The sequence below is a fragment of the Porites lutea genome, chromosome 8 (genome assembly GCF_958299795.1).
Source record: "Porites lutea chromosome 8, jaPorLute2.1, whole genome shotgun sequence".
Lineage (NCBI taxonomy): Eukaryota > Metazoa > Cnidaria > Anthozoa > Scleractinia > Poritidae > Porites > Porites lutea.
In genome coordinates this window covers 30511766-30536309 of record NC_133208.1, presented here as the reverse complement: position 1 = coordinate 30536309, position 24544 = coordinate 30511766, and the positions used below count along the sequence as shown (strand labels likewise).

At 38.6% G+C, this 24544-nt stretch overlaps 2 protein-coding genes across 2 annotated transcripts; one reads left to right on the top strand and one right to left on the bottom strand.

The window, feature by feature from the left end:
- The first annotated feature begins 1663 nt into the window (after window positions 1-1663).
- On the top strand, window positions 1664-14134 carry LOC140945525 (uncharacterized). The gene is made up of 7 exons (XM_073394538.1): window positions 1664-1982; window positions 8123-8269; window positions 9025-9147; window positions 9561-9683; window positions 10040-10165; window positions 10824-11183; window positions 13070-14134. Exons 1-7 carry the CDS (start codon window positions 1664-1666, stop codon window positions 13699-13701), a joined length of 1830 nt encoding a protein of 609 aa, XP_073250639.1. The 3' UTR covers window positions 13702-14134.
- Window positions 14135-17054: 2920 nt separating this feature from the next.
- Window positions 17055-18902, bottom strand: LOC140945524 (uncharacterized). Its single transcript, XM_073394537.1, has 2 exons — window positions 18858-18902; window positions 17055-17615 (listed from the first exon to the last, which is right to left on the bottom strand). The coding sequence occupies exons 1-2, from the start codon at window positions 18900-18902 to the stop codon at window positions 17055-17057; spliced, it is 606 nt and encodes a 201-aa protein (XP_073250638.1).
- Window positions 18903-24544: the final 5642 nt, after the last annotated feature.

The following is a 24544-nucleotide window of genomic DNA, read 5'->3' as shown; positions in this document are numbered from 1 at the left end:
TGCAGAAAAAACCTGCCCTGAGCCAAAAATAACACTACAAAGTTCTAGAAATGAGCGTTAGAATTCCAGGTAGTGGCCACAGAACTCCTGCCGTGTGTTTTTCATTATTTTATTTTAGTATATTTTATGAATGGTATTAGAGGATCGAGCATTAAACGAAACGACATTTCCACAGTACGGTGAAAATAATGGCCTGTTCAGCGTGGGATATACTCCGGATTGAGAAATCGGTTTTTTTCAGATGGTGAGCTCTAAAACTGTCTTTTTTTATTAAATGTTTATAGACATAAATGATTGATTATTTGGTATGTCTTCGTGAAAGGAATTATTAGCGGCAACCATTTGAAAATTCCATTTTCATTAACGTGGGCGATCTGTTTGTCGTTAGTCAAATTACCCCTTAAATAACTGAAGCCGGCCGTGGGCTGATGACATTTACGTTTTAGCTCCCATTAGCCGGTCGCGGGCCGTTAATTAACTGTGCCAGTTGACAATAGTATCGGTAACAAAATTAAAACTTGATGTGCTAGTTTCTTGTCGAATTTGTATCATTGTATGGTATTAAGTGCGGGAAGTTAGGGGAATTCGGCGCATGATCGATAAAACCCTGGCAGCACGCTATATAGCTACCGCGAACATCGAACTAATCTCAGGAAACTGCATGGTAGAAATCTCATGTAAGTGTAGTTTTAGACTTTTCTAAGTAGATTTCTTTAAGGGTCTCCAAGTGCCTGTTTCCTACTTTCTGACGTTCTTTTTAAATTTGCTCATTGAAAATTTCACTGGCTTTTATGATTTCCCTTAAGATGAGGAAAAATATTTAAAGTAAAAGTTTTTGCAATTCTGGTTCTCTAATAATAATTGTCGCCTGTTTACCAATTTTGGAGTCAATACAGTAATTCTTTGCTTTCGCTACTGTTACCATCACAACCATCGTAACCATCAATTGACGAACCCTTTTTGTACAATTTACCTCGAGCAGCTTTTGCTATTTTTCAACCAAAACAGGGTACTTTTTAAAACTCTTATTTTTCCTCTGATCATATGAATTCGCATTATTGAGGACGATCATCGTTTTCCATCGTTTCGATAACAAGTTGAATGTTTGTGCGAGGGCGTTTATGTTGCTAGTTATTTTACCGAAGTTTTAAATAGAAAACTAGGCTTCTACGCTGGTATCTGCGTTTCTTAAGGATATAAAATCACTGAGGAAATATAACGATTAAGTTTTCTTATCATGGCACAAATTTAAGCTTAAGCAGACTGATCACAAGGGGCTTTTTTGCAACGAAGGGGAAGCAGTAGCGGTAACGAAAATCACTCTTTTAGCCACTTTGAAAGCAAACAACTCAATTTCGTGAGTGAGGCTTTCAGTTGTCTTTCCTCTTTTTATTCTCCGTTAACCCTTCTTTATTTAGGGGGTTTTGAAATAAACAGCGTCCAAGGGATGGCTAATTGCGAATCACTTCGGCTGTTATGTTGTGTGTTAACTCTTAATGGAAAATTTGTATACAGCTTGTTTACGATCATTAAACTCCCATTACATTCTTGTAACTTACTTAAAACAAACGAAAAGGCTTCAAGTGACAGGATACGAAAAACATTTTGTGAAGTGCGCGTTTTAACAATTTACTTTTCTATACTTTAGCCGGGAGTTCCAGACATGACGGCGAGGAAAGTGTTCCGTATCTCAGTTGTGGCTCTCCTGCTCTACCTCGCAGTAACTCAAAAATGTCCTGCAAGTGGAAGATCCGAGAGCTCCATCATTGGCTGGATGTTACGGGGACACGTATACAACACTCTTCTAGCGGAACTTCCGTTTACATGCGTATTCAAGTGTCGCGAAGATAATCGATGCCAAAGTTTTAACTGGGTGATCTCTCTTCTTACCTGCGAGTTTAACAACAGGACAAAGGAAGCTAGGCCAGAGGACTTCATTCCAAACCCAGAGAGATCTTACTATCCACGCGATTTAAAGCGAGGTGAGCCAGCATACCAAGGAGGGGGGGGGGGGGGGAGGGAAACTCCCTAATATATAGATTTAGCCAGGGCTAAAAGCGAGGCTCCCATTAATAAATTTATAATTTAAATTAAACAATAGACTTGTATTCGAATTCCATAATTCAGTTAACTTTAGAGCACATTTATGTGACTTTTGAGGGAAAGGCTACCTGATTTTAGAGAAAAATAATTTGCAAACAGCCCAAGAGTGAACCAAATCTTACATCGAGTTGATAGCCTCATATGTACACCCAAAAACTGGTAATCATCTTCGATCACATTTAAGAGCCATAATGGCTCTTGATCACCGTAGATTAATTAGTGGAAAAAAAATCAGGCCAACTTTTTGGCGTTCGACAAGTTTACTTGCAAAATCTTGTCAACAAATCTGGGTGCGGGTAAACCAACCTTTTATACCATTTATACATCACATCTGAGGTGAAACAGTAGTATGAGGCACTGTTTTTATCATACCGGCAGACCTCGGACAGAAAGCAGTATTTCACAATACAAATTGCACTCATTCAATATTCATAAACTGTTACAAAAATTTCCAAAATCACCTATACGGCCATCCGGTTCTCACTTTTGTAGTGCGAGCTGTGGCGAGTGTTTGAATGAACATTAACAGAGTTACGCTCCAACATTATAAAGAATTTATTCTGTTTATTTTTTATTAAATGGTTTATTAACGCGCGGCATTTTGAGTACTCCTGCAAGCGATGTTCACTGAACGACTGAAAACAATCGGCACAGCGATTAAAATTACAAGAGAGACTACTAACAATCAATAAAAAAATATAATTCGGAGAAACATATACAGAGACAACAATTTTCATTCAGGAAGACAATTAAAGTATCCCTACAAATCCTGAGTCTTCAAACTTCAAGCTTAAGTTTATGTTTTAAGCCGGCTTCCCGGTGTTTGCTTTTTTCAAAGACGAACTCGAGGCAAGAAAATCGCTCAAAGCTTTCTTTTCCGGCCAGAATTATAACTAAATATTCTTTGGAACGTTTTCTTTCTATTTGCGGTAAGGAAACTGTCTAAAGGCTTTTTATAGTTCTGTATTAAAGCTTATATCAAAGCTGATACTCGGTCAGATCATTGTCTCAAATCTTACAAACGTGCATAAACTAAATGACCGCATAAACTCCGCTCGACTTCATTAAATTAGATCCTAAAAAACAAACATCAAATACAATAATTTCTCTGGCTTACCATTCGAGATGCAGCTCCTGAAAGGTATCAAGAAAAGCCAGTATCGCTTCAGACTTTGCAATCCTCTTACGCATCAAGCAAGGTGAAAACGAAAACGATGCCATCCGAAATCGGATTTGCGACAAGCGACGTATTCCTCAACCAAAACCCCAATAAACAAACTAGCCATGAATAACAGAGGACTCCTGACAGTAGCTGAATTTCATTTTGCACATCCAGTGGAAAAAGACAGTTAAAAACAGTACAAGTTGACATAAAACTCTGTCAGCTTCAGCTGTCAAAGTAAACAAGATTCAAGATGCTGCATAAATTTTCCGCATGAACTCACCTGTCACATTTTGACCAATCAGAGCATAAAAAATTGGACGTAGAGCGTGACCAACGCGTGACCATGGTGAGAAAAGTCAAAAGCAACTGTTTTCCCTGCCCGTAACAGCTGGCTGAATTTTCGCGTCCGAGGTCAGTTTGCAATCAAAATTTTAATTGTGTAGCACATAAACATAACATATTTCATATGAATTTAGAAAAAACTTGAACTTGAGCCTGCGATCACTTGAAAACTAGTAACTTGTCAGCGGATAACTTCATAAAATACTCGACCTCGATGGGTCGACACCTGAGCCCGCGATACGGTCAAGTGATACTGGTCAGCGGGTACCCTGTTTTGACAGCTGTCAATTGATCAAAACATTGATGTCCAATATGTGTGCATTATCAGTTAAACTAGTAAAAGTAAAAGATTGAACATTGTTCGCGATCTAGTTAAACAATTAACTGGTCAGCGGACAGCTTCCAAATAAATCACGTCACCTCGATGAGTTGACACATGAGCCCGCGATATGGTCATGGGATACTGGTCAGTGGCTATCCTGTTTTGACAGCTGTCAATTGACCATAGTGTGAATGTCCTAAAATCCTATATTAAAGATGTGGACTTGCCAAGACACGCCTGAGACACCCCTCCCTTCCTTTTGATAGTCTCCCCTACCCCACCCGTACAATCTGTAGACGCGTACGTACGTATGTACGTACGTACGTACGTACGCTCGGTCAATCACGTGACAACCAAACGAAAAGAGGTTGACCATATTCCATGAGTATGGGGCTCTGTCCCACGCGCGCTTCGCGCGCGCGGGAGCCCCGCTATAATGGCCGGCTATACGGGGAGGGTCCGACTGAAAGGGTAGCATTCGTCAGGCTTCAGGTCTATAAAAGGGTTAAATCATTTCACTATTTAAAGTAAATGACAGGGTAAGAGACTCGTTTAGGCCTGTCAAAGGACCTAAACGGGCTAATAGAAGGATTTTATGGCTAAAAAAGTGGAGAAATTTCTATCTGTTCTGGGGGGGAGGGGTGGGGGGTACTCAAACAAAGTTTTGTACAGAGAGGCATTGCAAAAAATAATAAAACCAGAACGTTTCCTCGACTTTTTCACAAGCATAGAATGCATCTGTTAGCCCTTTTGAGACCTTTCACAGCCCCAAATGACAGATTTCCCTCAGTTTTCCTTTTTGTTAGTTCAATAACGACACAGCAGTTCAATAAGTACACAACAGATCAATAACCACTCCCGTAGTTCAATGACTACACATCAGTTCATTGAGCGTAAACTACATGCAGCTGCGGGAAGAATAGCCACAAATACGTTAGTTATTTTTTAATAAGAATGCATAGCATTAAGTAAGTGGTAAATACTCATTTAGCTATGGTACGAAAACTAAATAGATAAATAGCTATGTTACACTGCTATTAAGTTCTAGTGAGCTCACTAATATAGACGGGAACATAGACTGATGTTATTTTAAAAATTTTAGTCCGCTCAGAAGGTCTGTCATTCTCATCAGGGGCACAGTGAACAGACCTGGAAAGAGAGTCAGCGCCGAAAGGGTAAAGCCAACTCGGTCCGGAGAAAACTTCAACTAAATAACCCGACAACGCGCGCGTTGATAAAGCAGAAAAAAATAACAGTTAACCGTGGATGAAATCTTGTTTTTTGACTCTCTTCCCGCACGTTTCAAACCGTGGTACCACAGCTGGCCCAAGTTTTCCTTTTCGTTAGTTCAATAACGACACATCAGTTCAATAAGTACACAACAGATCACTAACCACAACAGTAGTTCAATGACTACACATCAGTTCATTGAGCGTAAACTACATGCAGCTGCGGGAAGAACGCGCGCGTTTCGGGTTTTATAGTTTTCTCCGGACCGAGTTGGCTTTACCCTTTCGGCGCTGACTCTCTTTCCAGGTCTGTTCACTGTGCCCCTGATGAGAATGACAGACCTTCTGAGCGGACTAAATGTTTTAAAATAACATCAGTCTATGTTCCCGTCTACATTAGTGAGCTCACTAGAACTTAATAACAGTGTAACATAGCTATTTATCTATTTAGTTCTCGTACCATAGCTAAATGAGTATTTATTTACCACTTACTTAATGCTATGCATTCTTACTAAAAAATAACTAACGTATATGTGGCTATTCTTCCCGCAGCTGCATGTAGTTTACGCTCAATGAACTGATGTGTAGTCATTGAACTACTGTTGTGGTTAGTGATCTGTTGTGTACTTATTGAACTGATGTGTCGTTATTGAACTAACGAAAAGGAAAACTGAGCTATTGAATCCATATACTGGGCTATTCTGGTATATGGCAACCATGTCTTTCCCTTAAACTGCCCGCTGTGCGCCAGATCTGTCAGCTTGCTCACGGCTGTAGAGGGTCATTGCACTCGTGCGACAGGCATCCTTTTGGTTGCTTGTAAAATCAGATAGGGATGTTTATGGGCGGGGTATCATGGTTGTAAAACCCCGTCATAACTCATTATTATTGTTATTTAAATAATTGTTTGTGTGTTTGTATGTCACCTTCATCACAGTTATTTATTTATTTATTTATGTATTTTTTGGCTTAGCCCATAATGGAAATGGTTAACTAAAACAATGCTGTAATTTTTTTTTAAAGACATAATCTTTATGTGATTTAATTCTATATCTTCTTTGGAATAAGAAAACCGAACTAGTGAGAAAAAGGCCTCACTTGGACACTAGGATTACTGTGACGTAACTCCTTCAAGTTGCGCGCGAAAGTTCACGGCGGTTGCCGGTTAACATTTGAAGAAATTGCGCGTGATATGAAATGACGTAAGCCATCGAGTGAAGAAAACAAAGTGCAGTCATCCTACCAGTTGTTTTTATTCAAGCTGTGGTGAGTTAGACGCATTTGAAACTTTATTTCTAATTCGTTTTGGAAAGAAAACTGTTGGTACCTTGCTGAGGCATCGCCTGCAATTGTTATGATCTCTTATTTGCACAGACATTATCATATCGATAGCAGAATTTTGAAATATGGTCAGGAAACGAGCAGCTGCCTTTCAAGTTTGAAACAACCAAGAAAGTTAGAAGTTCAGGACTTGTACGGTAAAAATAACTATTTTTAAACATAGATTGATGGTAGTCAACTCAAGCACGTAGGGCCAGCTGTGGTACCACGGTTTGAAACGTGCGGAAAGAGAGTCCAAAAACAAGATTTCATCCACGGTTAACTGTATTTTTTTCTGCTTTATTAACGCGCGCGTTTCGGGTTTTATAGTTTTCTCCGGACCGAGTTGGCTTTACCCTTTCGGCGCTGACTCTCTTTCCAGGTCTGTTCACTGTGCCCCTGATGAGAATGACAGACCTTCTGAGCGGACTAAATGTTTTAAAATAACATCAGTCTATGTTCCCGTCTACATTAGTGAGCTCACTAGAACTTAATAACAGTGTAACATAGCTATTTATCTATTTAGTTCTCGTACCATAGCTAAATGAGTATTTATTTACCACTTACTTAATGCTATGCATTCTTACTAAAAAATAACTAACGTATATGTGGCTATTCTTCCCGCAGCTGCATGTAGTTTACGCTCAATGAACTGATGTGTAGTCATTGAACTACTGTTGTGGTTAGTGATCTGTTGTGTACTTATTGAACTGATGTGTCGTTATTGAACTAACGAAAAGGAGAACTGAGCTTTTGTAGCAAAACTCGGTGACAGATGTTTCTGTTGGTTTCCGTCCGCCATGTTAGAGCTCATGCAGGTGAGCACCAGCATGGCGTCTCCATAGAAGTCTCTGTGAGTTTGGGTAAAAACATTTCTTCGGATATCTCGTATACGAAATGTTCCTCTGACCTGAATCTTGGCGAGGGTCTTTGTATATGTACCTCCTTTCATTTCCCAGGTTTTGAACTTTATCTATAGAAAGGTTTTGATTTTTATTTTGATCTATTTTGAATGGCGTGACACTGAAAACCAGCAATATTTATCTGACTGTACAAAAGACCGATGCACACAGATTTCAATGACAACAACGGTGCAAGTTCCAGATGAAAGGCTTTAAGGAACAAATTTATCTGGCAACTTTTAAGTCGTTGTGACGTGTACGTCAACATTGACGTTACCATGGAAACCGAGGTTTGACAGCTGTGTTTTTGAAAATTTGCACTTTTCTTAAAAATAGATTTTATTTTTATTTTTACTAATTGTATCATTATATTGCACTTAATTTAGCATTATTAACATATTATTAGTCACATTTTACTGACAACTTGGACGCACATCCTCACGTAGAATAGTGACAAAAATAGAATGTGTTTGATTCGATTCCTGGAAGAGCTTCTTATACTTTTACGTTTTCTTTTTTTTTTTTTTCTTTATTTCTCTTTTTCTTCTCTTGTTATTGTAGTTTTCTTTTTTTGTTTATATATTGCAGATTTTTATATTTGTATATTTTCTTTTCCTTATTGACTCTTTCCCTTCCCTTCTTCTAATCTTGCAGTAAGCCCCAAGTGCTGCTTCCTCCCGGGCATTCAGTAAAGGTATGCGTACTGATAAATTAACGAAGAACTTTTTTGGCCTTTCAGTTCCCCTTGGCTCGATTCAAGAATTGCCAGCTGAGACTTGTGACGAAATAAAGAGGAGTGAGGGACACGCTGTCAGCGGAAAATACTGGTTTTCCACTGTAAAATCTGGTACATCTGTTCTAGCTTATTGCAATATGAAGACCAACGGTGAGTTTTGTCAGTTACGTCAGTTATATAATCGGCGACTGATTAAGCTTTTTAATTTTTTCGATATTTCATCACGCTGCATCACAGGTAGCCCAAGCTCAAAATATGAGCATCGGCGAGCATCAGCGAGCATCGGCATTGTTGCGTAACATTCAAAATATATGGATTTGTATGGGAAAAACCTATCGTTTCTGTAACCTACGAAAATGAAAGGATTTCAATAAAAAACAGCTTACCTTACTTAAAATGTGTGTTACGTCTCTCCTGTCTGGTCCACTGGCCGATTTATGGCCCTTTTATGTGTTTTTATGTAAACGGTTTTCTCTCTATATAAAGGTTTATATATAGAGAAAGCCGTTATACATAAAAACACATAAAAAGGGCCATAAATCGGCCCGTGGACCAGACAGGAGAGACGTAACACACATTTTAAGTAAGGTAAGCTGTTTTTTATTGAAATCCTTTCATTTAGTAAGTTACAGAAAAGATAGGTTTTTTTTTCCCCATACAAATCCTTATATTTTGAATGTTACGCAACAATGCCGATGCTCGCCGATGCTCATATTTCGAGCTTGGGCCACCTGTGGCCGCATCGCTGACTAAGTTTAACCGGGAGATGTAAACTAATCAGGCACACACAAAAAGACTTGAACAAAAGAATCTCAAGCAAAAACTCATATGTTAGATAGGAATGAGTATACTCTTTGTGTCACATGTTAGGGGTTAATGCCGTTCATTAATGTTTGTTTGTCCAGACATTGACGAATGCAGTGCTTCTTCTCCTGTATGTGATATTAACGCAAACTGCTCCAATACTCATGGATCTTATTACTGCACTTGCAAGGCAGGATTTACAGGCGGTGGAAAAACTTGCCAAGGTAAATAATTAAGATAATTAAGCTAATTTGAACAGTTTCGTTCAGTTTAGTTCAGTTTATTTCCCATTACAGACTTTACAGGTTACAGGAAAATGTTGCTATAGAATTAATATGAAAGCTTGAGTATTATGGCCAAGTGATACCAATTAATATGTTTAAAATAAATACAGGCGATGAACCAGAAAGAGAAAAATTAAATAAATAAATAAACAAGAACGTAATAATAGAAAAGATGTAAGAAACAATTAATAACAATTGATACCAGTTACCAAATACAAAATGCAAAAGATTTAGTATTTAAAAAAGTAATACGGACAAGTTTTGAAAGAAGTGAGTTTAGGCAGAATTAGGTAGTGCTAGAACTGGATATTTCCATTAAGAAAGTGGTTTTTTAATTAAAGTTGTTTTCTCAGACACTGACGAATGCAATGCTTCTTCTCCTGTATGTGACATCAACGCTAACTGTTCCAATACTCGTGGATCGTATGACTGCACCTGTAAGGTAGGATACGCAGGCGATGGAAAAACTTGCCAAGGTAGGAGAAAATACTTATTAAGCTAATTTGAAGGAAAGTTAGTTTACTGCAGCTGTACCGTCAGAGATGGGGCAGCTCCTAGAGACGTGTGATCATTTAAGATGGCGGCTAATCTGGTGACGTGCTCCAGACCTCGCGCACAAATTTCTTAAATTTCCTTCTTAATTTCATCGAGACATTACCACCAGTATTTGTGACTATTTTACCTTATAAACTGCTTCTGAGTACAACTACTGCTGTGAAAATACTGTACAAGTAAAATAGGGCCTATTATGCACTGCAACGTCCTTGGCAGCGTGGACTTGGATTACAAAATGTCTTAGAAGGATCTTTCCTCAAACCCTTTTCTTATACAGATGTGAACGAGTGTCAAACAGGATCATACTCTTGCCATGCTCAGGGTCAGTGTGTTAATGTTCCTGGCTCCTACTCTTGCAAATGTTTACCAGGCTACACGGGCGACGGAAAAAGCAAATGTGAAGGTACATATTTCGAAAATTTAATAAGTATAAAGGGGCTGCTATATTCAAAATGCCAGTGAATTTAAGGGACTGGCCATAAGTATAGGGGGGTGTATCGGGGACAGAGAAGTGGTGGGTCATCAGTTTTTTTTACCTTGTGGAAGGGGTGGGTCGATCAATTTTCAGCTAACCTTTGATGGTGCGCATATCTAATGAGCGGGACTGGTGAGATAATAATGGGATAGTTGGCCACAGAAACAAAACATAAAACAAAGCAATCTAAAACTATTGCTTTGAATTTTTTTTTTAATCATCTTGTGTCTTTTTTTCAAAGGCAATTTTAAGGCAATAAAATGTATAATGTTTGGTTTTTACATTTCATTGCTGTTTAACATTTTGCTACCTTACCAGCCCTCGGACGTACAAACCAAGCGAACAACTTCGGCACTGACAATTAATTAGATACGATAGGCTTTTTCATCCAACTGTAGTCCGTTCAAGAATCAATTCCCATTACCTGAGGGCTTTATTACAATTGTGATCAATAATAACATAACTGGCTTTTACAGCCCTCTCAGTAGACCAGCGATCTACCAACAGCCCTAACCCCTCCATCAACTGTTGATGTCCATGCACATGCTTTAAATCACATGTACATTTGCTTTTGCCTTTTCAACAGTTCCTACAATGACGGCAACAAGCTCCTGCTCTAATCTTCTTATGCGTGACTCCAGCAAACCAAGTGGTATGATTTACTCAACTCATAGATATAGAGGCCCGACATACAGTAGTAATATGGATTGTCGATGGAATCTAACTTCGAATGCAGTGATTGAACTTTTGTTCTACTATTTCACCACCCAATCGTCGGCGGACTATGTACGCGTGTACGACGGTGACTCGATTTCCGCACCTCTGATTGGCGAATTTAGTGGAAGCTCCCTTCCAGCGCCTATCACAAGTTCGTCCACAAAGCTATATGTGCGGTTTACATCTGATGGCTCTTCAGAGTATAGAGGATTTAACGCGCGTTACCGAGGTATTTTTATTCGTAGACAAGATGAATAGAAAAAGCTCTGTGATCTTTATTAGCGGGCTTTGTGGTTAGCATGATAAGAACTTTCCAACCGTACACACGATAAAGTAACAATAATCTAACAATATTTAGTTTCGGTTCAACCATGTGTGCGAAATTAGACTTTGATTGTATATCTAGCTGGAGCTTTGTAAGCGTTAGCCAAAAACTATCTCCAAAGTAGCCAATATAAAAGTTATCTAGGGTGCAACCATTACTTTTTTTTTTTCTCTTCTCCTCGTGTCAGTTCTCCTCGTTCTTGCCCTTCTTAAGTAGATTACAGGCCTGGGTCTAATTGGTTTTATTACGTTTGGAAAATGACTATGGCTATCACTGGCTATTACTTCGGCACAGAGGATGGAGGAGAATCAAAATTTGGCACACATAAAAAAAATCCTTGTCCTTAACATAAAGTATATAAATGGTGTGTTAATAAGTCATGTGATATGTCACGTGGCCAGTTTTTCTTTTTTAATCTTAAATAATTGACAAACTGGTAATGGGTTTAAGGAAAGAAATCAAGTAATTGATAACATTTTTCTCATTCATATTAAATATTTCTAACACTCTTAGTCAAAGTTTATTGAGAGATTTTGCAAAGTATTCAAGGATAAAGACAATAGCACTAGCCTGCAAAATTGCTAGAGCTAATCTAGGCGGGTAGTGGAGAGACTATGTACAGTGTAAATTTACTAGTAAGTTCTACATAATTAATAAGCTAATAGTAAGCAGATAGTACGAATATATATCTAGTTGGATTTTTGAAAACGTTATCGCCAAATGGACCTTTTCCGTCCAACAGTTTTTTTCGGTCAAAAACTATCTCCAAGTAGCCATTATAAAAACTAAGACTGCAACCATTGTTTTAGCCTGAATTTCATCCGATTACTTCGGATGAAATTCAGGCTACCATTGTTTTTTCTTCTCTTCTCCTCTTTCCTTCTCCTCGCTCTTTCCTTTTCTCCTTTCCTTTTCTTTTGTTACTGGCTTAAGAAACCTGCCTTTTGACGCCTGTTCACTTAAACGGCTGCAAATCTCGTTAGGTTGGTTTTCAAAAAATAAACATGATATAAAGATGTGCTAATAGATAATCGATGTTAAGGACTGAAAGGAAGAAAGTGGGTAAATAAAGCTACTTTGGACATACATCTTGAAATTTATCTATACGGGTGGGTATACCAACATAATTATCCTCTTCCTCCACGTTTGGAATGACTGTCCATTGCACTTTCGTAAAAAAATTATGAGGGAAAACATCATTTTAAATGCTCAAAATTAATCTTTAATTCTTAGAACTTTAATTCTAAACTTTGCGTACATTCACTCCAAACTTAGAAAATAAGTATGTTTACAGTCTCAGAAACGCCAATTTATTTATCCAGACAAAGTAAATTCGCCACCAATTCGCCAATTTCCTTCATTTTCAATTTTTGGTCGCGTGACATTTTACGAGACCATAGTTTTAAGGCACACGAAGACCTCAAGTCTTTGACCCAGACCTTAAACCCTTGAGTTTTTACTTTCTTTCTCCTTCGTTAGTGTGATATTTGGCCTTATTGGACGATTTTTGGCCCTTTTTCACTCGACAAATGACTGCAAAAATTGGTGGGTTGATTTTCAAAAATTCCGCTAGATATGTAAAAGAAGAATAGCTAAATATGTTTAGAAGGTAAGTCCAGATACCCCGATTCCGGAGAGGAAACACAGGGACATGCCACTTGACCCGAGCGACAAAAGTCCCCCCGCTCCCGACCTTTGACCCCACCAAAGCGGACTTTTAGAAAGCGTACATTATAAGAAAAATACGGTGTAAAATTTTAAACCCACTTTACCTTTTATTTGAACGCTAGCTGTGACCTCAGGTTCAGTTCGTCTCAAAGATGGCACCATATTGGCTGGAAGAGTTGAAGTGTTCTATGATGGTCAGTGGGGAACAGTTTGCGATGATGCTTGGGACATAAATGACGCTAACGTGGTCTGCAGACAGTTGGATTTGTCGCAGTCAGCTACTAACGCTTGGAGCAGCGCCTATTATGGTCAGGGCTCTGGTCCCATATGGATAGATGACGTGGCCTGCTCAGGTAACGAATCACATATCTACGATTGCAGACACCGTGGATGGGGAAACAATAACTGTACACACAGCAGAGATGCCAGTTTGCAGTGTTCTGCTAACATTCGTTTGGTGAATGGCAGTGTTAATTATGGCCGAGTTGAAGTTTATCACAACGGCCGATGGGGCACAGTGTGTGATGATTACTGGGGTACTAAAGACGCTCATGTGGTTTGCCGTCAGCTTGGTTTCCCTAGTGCGTCCTCGGCACCTCGTAGAGCAAAGTATGGCCAAGGATCTGGCACTATCTGGATGGATGATGTCCATTGCAATGGAACAGAGGCTTCATTGTTTCACTGTACACATAATGGCTGGGGAAGACACAACTGTGGCCATAGCGAGGATGCAAGCGTGGTCTGTAAAACTTAAATGAACTGTTTGGCATTGGGCCATGCTTAATTTGGATTCATAGAAATTCAAATGTGTATCATGCCTATTATGTTAACACTGATTCTGAAAAAGTCTAAAAAGCCCTTACGTGTGACAAGAATTAACTTAGATGAATTATAACAAACGAAGTTATATTTCTAAAGATATAGCTGTAAGTAAAATTCCCAGTCTTATTAGACTATTTTGTTAAGCCCTAAAGGAGCCATGTCACGAGGATTTTGCTGTTTTAATTTCAGTTTTGTGCCGTAAAATAAATCATTACTTAGTGCCTTCACACGTGTAAAGTGATAAACTGTAGAATTGTGAAGAATATATTAAACAAATTTTGTCAAGGAGCACAGATGAACCATAATAACTTTTACATGTAATGGTGATTTTTGCAGGCATTACATTAAAACTTGAAAAAATTGGACCTCAATGCATGTCCATTCTTCTATAAACTAATTAACATCCTTAGCACTGAGCTTCAGGCAGCGGATCGGAAATCTATGTTTTCAAGACGAGAGTTAAACGTTGAGATATATGCGTTAGCTTGCGTTATCATATGGCTGAGATCCAAATGTCGAGAAAATTGCTCATATGCAAAACCATAACACCAAAGGTTTACCAAATCGTTTGTAAAAAAAAAATTGAAGAACTGTTCGAGAACAATAGTTATTTTTCTAGTATATAATCATCTCTGGTCGTATCTGCAGGTGATGAGCCTTGTAAGGACGAAAATCAAGGTAAAACTTCCCTCCTATGAGGTTTGAATTTCGGCGCGACCAAAGAAAGGAGTAATTTCATCCCAGGGGGAGGCTAAGGGTTGAGAAACATATAAAAGACGAATTGGTAGTAAGGCCCGGTTGTACAAAGTTTGTAAACCTACTCGCCATTATAGTGAGGATAATAAGGGACTTACATAACAGAATTCTTTATTGAAACGGCTGAATCCTGTGTAGTCGGCGGGTTCTTTTCCGCGTTTTTGTTCGTGTTTTGTCACGAAAGAGGCTGAGCGAGAACAAGATGGAGGAGTAGGCGAGAGAGCGCCTGCATTCAACCTTGCCTAGTCCCTAGGCCTCATTTTCCCTCGCGGCCAAAGCGTTTCGGATCACCTGGTCCATGCGAAAATGTAAGGCCTTGACAAAAATCCTCAAACGTGAGACAAAAGTGAGACAGCTCAATGGCGATGATAAACAATACCAGTGTTTCGAATTTCAAAGTTAAAAATACACCGCTAACGGCACAGATGGGAAAGGAATCTTCAAAAGAATCCTTAGTTTTCTTCAAATTGACAAAGGAAGGCTTTTCCGGCTTTATAAAATTGTCCTTCGAGGAATTTAAAATACACGGAATTTTTATCACGGCCGATCGGAGCGCTTTGCTTGTTTTGAAACGCCACCAAGCAGCGAAGTTTTTGAAGAATTTTCAGGTACATTTTGTACTCTACAGTCAAGAAAATTACGCATTTGTGAATATTTCATCTCTAACGTTTTATACATTTTGAGATCGGCTTGAGCGCCCTGATTTGAGATTTGTGTTGAATAATTTTTGCCATGTGCTCAGCCGATTTTACTTGTGTGAACGGATCCACGAGACAAATTTGTGTCACGCGAATTGCTTTTAAGGATTAATTTATGGGCCTCTGAATAAAAATTTTCGAGAAATAATAGGGCCATTTATACGAGGAAAAATAAGACGCGTCTTACATAAGACGCGTCTTAAATAAGACGCGAACTTTCCGTATAAACGGCACATTTCGTCTAAAATAAGACGCGGCTTAGCTAAGACGCGTCTTATTAGATAAGACATGCTCGTATGAACGGTACAGTTCGCGTCTTATTTAAGACGCGTCTTATTTTTCCTCGTATAAATGGCCCTAATTTCTCTGTCTATTGTTTTGTGTTTTAGCGATTAACGTTTGCTCAAAACACGATCCTGAGACAAAGCATTTAAGTTGAATTTAATGCTTCTCACATTTATAATACACGCATCACTTCTGTGAATGTCGGCGAATTTTATAGGATTTTTACTTTTAGATTCAGTTTCTGGGCACTTTTTGATACGCAGCTAATGAAGGTTATGGGCTCCTGATTTTATCTGAAAGTATGGTTTTTCTAATTATTCAAGATTTGAGGTCTAAGTTTACAACACACGGGTCAATATTGTGTTTACTTTGAAAATTCGCGAGCGGCAAACTCCGTAGCTCAGTTGGAATGATGAGATTGAAGGAGCAGTACAAATCTTCATAGGACTATGAATAACATACGATCCTCTCATTACTAAAAAATAAATAAAGAAAGAAATAATTGATAAATTCGAAGATGAAATAAATGTACCCTGGCTACAGAGGTCCGTTGTCAAAATACCTAATATGAAGTAAACTGTGCTTACGGTTTGATTAGGCTCCCGAGACTTTTTTTCTCTCGGCGCTTCGCGCCTCGTTGTTCGCGGCTTCGCCGCGAACCATCAGTATCGATAAGAAAAAAACATCCTCTGGAACCCAGTGTAAAATAAATGCGGAACAAATCCAAAAATTACTTATCAGGAGCTCGGCTCCTGTTCCCGGGGGGGAGGGGGTACTCCCTTATATAAGCCATTTGGGTATGTGCCGTCGGGTATGCACTTTGCCCATCAGTTGGTCTGGAATCGGGTATGGTTTTCGAGGGAACTACGGGACCCCGGGAGGGGGATTACTCCACCAATATTTGGGTATGGGTCAGAGCCGCTGAGGGTTTGAAACCCTGACCCTGTTTAGGACAAAAACTCCCTAAAATACATACCCTGTTTAGGAAGACATCCTCAATTTTAATACCCTGTTTAGCACAACTTCCTCAATTTTATCACTAGGACAGACTCGCACAAATTATGCATGCACACTGTTTACATACATACATACATACTTTATTTAAGGTATCATAAGAAATAAAATACAAATAATACCCTAAAAAGGAAGTTTAAGAGGTTGACCCTATGTAAATAAACTTCCAAAAATAAAAATTAAAAATATATGCTTATGAATAAAATCTAAGATCTAAGATGGATAAAAACCTAAGAAATACGCATGTACGATTTAAGAGCTATTTTAAAACGTCTTAAATTTCCTATCTCAACAACATTGGCGGGCAGGTCATTCCATTCACGAATAGTTTTAACAAAGAAGAGTATTTATAACAATTGCAGTTAGCCGGTTTAACTTGCAGTTTGTAGTTGTGATTGGACCTGGTACGTTTTGACGCGAACTCAAAAAAATCGGAAAAACAAAGGCTATTCAATCCGAATACAAGTTTATAGCATTCAATCAAAGAAAAATATAGCCTTCTGTCAGTCAACTGCGACCACCGCAACATTTCTTAGCGATCTTCGTATGACATCTCTCCCCTTCGCTGACCTAAGGCCAATCGAGAAGCTCTTCTCTGAACTTTCTCTAAGAGAACAATATTCTTCACTAGGTAAGGGCACCATACAGGGGAAGCGTACTCGAGGATTGGTCTCACAAGAGCCTTGTACAGTGTTGAAAAGATTTCCCTGTTTACAGAACCGATTGTTCGCTTGATTAGACCAAGAACTTTATTGGCCTTATTGACAACCTCAACAACGTGTAAAGTCCACGAGAGGTCATGCGAGATTGTGATGCCGAGGTCCTTTACAGAACTCACTGAGCTTAGACGTTCTCCAGGCGGGACGAGGGAGTAATGTGGGACAGATTTATCACGATTATGTGTAACTCTCATAATTTCACATTTCTTCGCATTGAAGTTTAACTGCCAGACCTCAGACCAATTTCTAAGGTGGAGTAAGTCGGACTGAAGGATGCTTCTGTCTCTAGCTATGTCGGGGATCTCTCTGTAAACCTTGGTATCATCTGCATACAGTTTAACCGTTGATGAAATACCTGACGAGATGTCATTCAACTATAAAATGAATAAGACGGGTCCGAGGATTGTTCCTTGGGGTACTCCAGATAAAACTGGAGACCAGGACGAGCTTAGGAGCTTAGGAGAGACTCGTGGGAAATTATATACCCTGTCCACATCCCCGTATAGGCCGTGTATGAGCGTATTTATCGTTTCTATTCCAAATAAAAAAGAAAGAAAGAGTAATATGCGAATTCGACTGCTTTGGAAGAATTTTTTTGTTTGCGCTCTAATATAAGTATTGCATTGATGGCATTATTTTTGCTTAAGGGCCTAGCCCCGGTCAAAAGATGGATAGCGCTTTCCATCGGATGAATCAATATCCAACAGATAAGTATTAGAAAAATCAATTGCGCTATCCAGTGGATAGTGATTTATCCGATGGTTAAGTTTAACCCTGGAGATAAGCCATAGTTTAAGCAAGGTTTTCTTGTCTAAGAACATGCAACTTGAGCTTACAAAATACTGTTTGGCCCTACTCCAAGATACAGTGACGACACATAATGTTTCCCTAAGCAATACATAGGAAGGTAAAATACCAAAAAGGAACAAACTTTTAATCCTGGATTAGTGCTAATCGGCCTTTCAGGAACTGGATCCAGGAGGATAGCTTCCCTCCCCCCCCCCCCCCCCCCTACCTTTCGAACAACTGGCGCCGGGTGTGAAAACGGGTATGGATTTCAGAGGTCAGGGCCCAGTTGTTCGAAGGGCGGTTAACGCTTTCCACTGGCAAGAGAGAATGATCATTCTCTCTTGCCACTGGATAAATCTCTATCCAGTGGATAGGGCAATTCACCTTCTGGGCGTCAGATTTCACGTGTACTTTCAAGTGACTTTTGATGACCTTTGTTGTAAACAAACCCCTAAAGTTCGGACATCCGTTCCTTAATTAGTTATCCGCTGAATAGTATTAAATGTCAGTACGTAATTTATCCGCTGGATAGCGTTTGAACAACCGGAGCCCGGTCTGAAAACGGGTGTGGAAAATGACATTTTTTGGTCTGAAATGGGGTCAGGATTAGAAGAACCGGGCGGCACACCTTCACCAAGAATTTCGAGGAGCATCCCTCTCCCACCCAAACACCCCCCCCCCCCCCTCCCCCCGAGTTCCTGTTGAAAAAGTCACGACGTGTAATGTAAAGGAGTGGAAACTAGTGGTTCCCAGGTTTTTTTTGTTGACCATCGTTCATGAATTGATAGACACCCCTGAACACGGTATCATGATTGTACTTTTTTTACCACAAAAGTTAGTTCGCTTATTTCCGTCGAGGGAGGTAAAGCCATCTTCCTATCGCTAAATGAAATAAATATTCCTAACACCTGATAACTTTTGTTTTCGCCACTACCGACATTCTCTCTAAAACTAGGAGTAGAATGACGACTTTTATCATGACATTTTCCCGCCAAAATGACGTTGGTTCGCACGCGCGCACTACATAGTATTGGGAAAGTCGTCCAATCCTCGTCTCAGAAACTAAAGCTCTCTATTCATTATTTGGGTAACCTTCATATTTAGTTAAGTCATCCAGGGTATCTCATAAAATCTTCGGATCAAAGATTTGGCCATGTTTGAACGTATCATGATCAGTACCGGTTTTTTTTTTTTAATTTTTGTATTGGTCCGTGTGAAGGAATGTGAAACTGGAATAAGTGAAGAACTCTCGTGGCCAGAAATACCAACGCCACAAACTAAATCCACTAAACAAATGAAGATTATTTTATTTCATACCATGAGATGAGTGGCTAATACATTGCGTGGTAAAAAAAAATTACAAGTTGCTAAAAACGAAAATTTGACATAAAAAAACACCAAAACTGTGAAACTGCTGCGGTAGCGGACTGCGTAAAACGCGAGGAAACGTAAAAAAAACACTGCAGAAAATTGCGCTTAGCGCAGACTGAAACAAAGTGAAAATTGTTCTGAGGAACTGCGGTGTAAAATACGGTTGAATCATGGTTGAATGTACAGAAAACAAAAGTGACGAAAAGGCTGTAATGAAGATGAGAAAGATATAGAGACGCTAACGAAGGCGTGAAAAATGACACAAAGAACTCAACACCTAAACTCGCGTAAAGAATCTAAAAATAAACGTTCAAAATTAACTACAATTAACAAACTTAATTAAACGTTCGGACAAAGAAAAAAAGGAATTCTGAAAAATTGTTGCGCTTTGATCTAACAGAATGTGACACGAAAATGACGTCATCGCACACCGCTTCTTTGAACTTTCAGTTACATCAGGAGTCACACTTTTTCACCTGCAAATTAAAGCCTCCTATGCCCCTCTTTAGTTCTAATTAAATAAGTAAACTTAAGAAAACAAAAAGACAAAAAAAAAGACAAAGATAAAAGACAAATGGACAAATATCGTTCATTTAGCCACCCTGTTCAAGACATGAGACCTTATTTTATGGAATTAATAAAACCGTAAACCTATCTATCGTTACGGCAAGAAAAGTGAGAGAAAACTGTCAGGAAGAAAACAAAAATCAAATGGTGAATTATATTTGCCCACAATTTTGTTTTGCCACACAATACATACAGAACTAAATTATTTTTTAACGTAACATCATGGAAATGGGCTTTTTAGAAAGATATTGTTAATGGTACCACATATGCAGCCCGCTCATCCCCAATCCTTTACACTCTTTTAAATGTTTCCTGCCGAAAAAGACACTCTGTTTCATGTGAAATTGTATACCCTATTAAAGACTCAAGACCATGAAAAAAGCGGTACTTATCCTTTAAGGCTGAATAAAGGAGTACCCACGGAATATTTACACTTTTTAGTTTTTTGTTTAATCCAAAATCGACAAAAATCCCACGAGTTATTTCATCCTCTTTGTTTTTGCTCAATTCATATCTTATTTGGTGGTTCTCAGCAATTTCCTGACCGTTTTGGTTTTTCTTTGTGACGAGAAATCAGCCTGGTTCTCAGGCCAATTCGCGCTATTCGAGTGAGCGAAGAAGGCTTAGAACCGAGCGCAAATTCTCCTGACAAGCTTGTCAGGTGACATCTCATCCGAAATGGCCGAGAACGACTGCAAACGATGCGCAGAAAATCTCTTATAGGTCCCATCCAAGGTGCCATCCCTACACAATCCCACAACCCGTAGAGGTTGGCCACACTACCGGGGTACCGTCCCCTACTCTTTTCGAATAGTAGTGTGGGTTCTTTTACGTCCCACAAGAACAGATCCGGTGAAAGTGCTGTGAGACGGGACCTACGGTTTTTCGTCCTTATCCGAGAAGACTAGAAAGTCTAACCATTTGCAGATGTCATTACAAAGGCAGCACTTTCTTCACAGTTATTTTAAGACCCTAAGTGTTGGTCCGGTCGGGGTTTGAACCCGCGACCTCCCGCTCAGCAAACCGGCACTCTCCCAACTGAGCTAACCAAAGAAAAATCTGTCATAAGGTTTGAAATTATTGACATTTTTTGTAAAAATGCGGTTTTAAACATATGCCTATTAATAGTCCCAAACGCTTTTTTACCTATAAGAAAATAAATAGCACTTTCTTAAAGTTCGAGCATTTTTAGTAAAGGACGCCAAAAATCATGGAAATCGGTTTAATTATTCCTGCGGAAAAACGCGATTCAAAACACATAACCAACGCGCATATAAATAGGTTCGGGCCACCTTGATAAGGTAAAACGTTTTGGTTCCTTAATGGGCACCATGCATAGTTTACATCAAATTAGGCTTGAACTTCCACTAGCCAGCACAACTAAGGAGATATATTGCTTACTAGCTTTGTCATTCGGCATTGGAACATAATTAGAGCATTATCTCCGTCACTACTTTCTTAACCCTTTGACGCACATGCAAATTCATACTGATGCTGATGTTTTATCCACTAGGAAAAAACTCAGAAAAATCACCCCTCCCCCCCTCGTAATTGAAGAAACTTAATTATCATCATCGGGAAAAGTCTTGCAAAAGTTCACGACTTTAAATTTCGATTCGTATGCTTCATCAAATATTTTCAGAAATTCTAAAAGTATTAAATATCTCAATACGAAAGAAAAATATATTGTAATTTTCAATCAACAGTCTCTTCTGAAAAAAAAAATATAAAACGTATATTAAGCTTTCAGACTAAATAACATTTTACATATTAATTTATTCAAGGGTTCGACTTTGTAACTTGAGGTCCTTTTTGCAAACTTGCCATGGAATCTCCAACTGATACTGAGTTTACCTGCTTACTTCAATCTATACACCCTCCGTAAGCCTATCCTGGCTTGATATCATTTTGAAAAAACTATCATTGATAAATGATTCTCTGTTCATTTGAAATAACAAAAGAGAAACACAACTATAATAGCAATGATCTTGTTATCTTGCTTATCTTAAAAATATAATTTTTCCTAATAAACCGAACAAAGGAATAACTTTTTGTTCCGTATGTTATTTGGGGAAGATTTTCTTAAAATTTAGGATATGTAAGAAGAAATCAATATTGATCACATAACGCCAAGCATCCCTCTGAAAATTTCGTTGCGCTCTACCCTCAATTTTTGGCAGCTTTTTGTTGACGTAAGTAGACAAGAAGGAAACAAAATTAGCTAGCCACCTCCTGCTGAGTTGACTGGGAGCGAACTGGCCGATGACCAATTTTTGGTTATCAATAATTTACTTAGCTATATGAGCTTGATACTCAACGAATAATGTATTCAACTAAATGAAAACATTTGTATCGGGTTCGTTATTAAGCATTAATATCAAATTGTCACCATCGCAACACTGTTTAAGTCTAATTCCATTATCGGGGACACACCTTGCTCTATACACGTTGAAGTTATCAACTACTTTGGAAAAAAAGGTTTCAAGATACTGAATACCGCACCGAGACTCCTAGAAACTGGTGAGTATTTTGGTTTTGTCCCTTTTGTAACTTCAATGATTCCTTTTTAAACCGAGGGTAAGGGCGTTTTGGCCTGTGTATTTCACTACTTCATGGCTTGCCATTAGTTTAGTACAGTGTAAGGACCCAGCATCCAGCTGGTCAAGTTTCGTGTTCTTTAAAAGCTATCAATGAAGAAAAGTCTCAAAAAAAGTGCAAGAAGAGAAGAAATAAGTAAGTTATTAATAAGTAGCCAATTATCAAGGATTCAAACAACTATGCACAGAATTGCAATTATTTTTGCACCCACGATTAGATCTCAGTTTTTTATTCCTACAGTTCATTTTGCATAAGGATCATTATAGCCTTCCTCTTAGACTACTTCTGATCGGTAGCACTTCGTCTTTTTCTACAAACGACGTTCATAAGGGAAGAAGTCCTGGCGAAGCGCTATAAAGGCTTGCAACTATTAATTCTTACTGTTGTCGCGCGTAGTCATCTACATCGATGTTTGAGAATTTCAAAACGAAAAGGAACTCTGTGAATGTCCAGACGAATGACGTTTTCTCGGTAGTAGTATGTTGCCTATTACAGAAAAGAGGGATAATTTAGTTTTAAAAGCCGTCTTTTTTTTTATTTTATTTTAGCTCATGTGCGCTTAGTGCAGAAAAAACCGCCCCTGAGCCAAAAATAACACTACAAAGTTCTAGAAATGAGCGTTAGAATTCCAGGTAGTGGCCACGGAACTCCTGCGGTGTCTTTTTCATTATTTTATTTTAGTATATTTTCTGAATGGTATTAGAGGATCGAGTATTAAACGAAACGATATTTCCACAGTACGGTGAAAATAATGGCCTGTTGAGCGTGGAATATACTCCGGATTGAGAAATCGGGTTTTTCAAGATGGTGAGCTCTAGAACTGTCTTTTTTTATCAAATGTTTATAGACATAAATGATTGATTATTTGGTATGTCTTCGTGAAAGGAATTATTAGCGGCAACCATTTGAAAATTCCATTTTCATTAAGTTAGAGGAAGTTAGAGGAATTCGGCGCATGATCGATAAAACCCACAGCACGCTATACAGCTAATGCAAAAATCGAACTAATCTCAGGAAACTGCGTGGTCGAAATCTCATGTAAGTGCAGTTTTAGACTTTTCTAAGTAGATTTCTTTAAGGGTCTTTAAGTGCCTGTTTCCAACTCTCTAAAGTTTTTTTTAAATTTGCTCATTGAAAATTTTACTGGCTTTTATGATTTCCCTTAAAGTGGAGAAAAACAGCTAAAGTAAAAGTCTTTTGCTTTTCTGGTTCTCTAATAATGATTGTCGCCTGCGTACCAATTTTGGAGTCAATACAGTAATTCTTTGCTTTCGCTACTGTTACCATCACAACCATCGTAACCATCAATTGACGAGCCTTTTTTGTGCAATGTACCTCTAACAGATTTTACTATTTTTCAACAAAAACAGGGTACTTTTTAAAACTCTTACTTTCCCTCTGATCATATGAATTCTCATTATTGAGGACGATCATCGTTCTCCATCGTTTCAACAACGAGTTGAATGTTTGTGCGAGGGCGTTAATGTTGCTAGTTATTTTACCGAAGTTTTAAATAGAAAACTAGGCTTCTACGCTGGTATCTGCGTTTCTTAAGGATATAAAATCACTGAGGAAATATAACGATTACGTTTTGTTATCATGGCACAAATTTAAGCTTAAGCAGACTGATCACAAGGAGCTCTTTTGCAACGAAAGGGAAACAGTAGGAGTAACGAAAATCGCTCTTTTAGCGATTTTGAAAGCAAACAACTCAATTTCGTGAGTGAGGCTTTCAGTTGTCTTTCCTCTTTTTATTCTCCGTTAACCCTTCTTTATTTAGGGGGTTTTGAAATAGCGTGTAAGGGATAGCGAATTGCGAATCACTTCGGCTGTTATGTTGTGTTAACCCTTAATGAAAAATTTGTACACAGCTTTTTTATGATCATTAAACTCCCATTACATTCTTGTAACGTACTTAAAACATAGGGAAAGGGTTCAAGTGACAGGATACGAAAAACATTTTGTGAAGTGCGCGTTT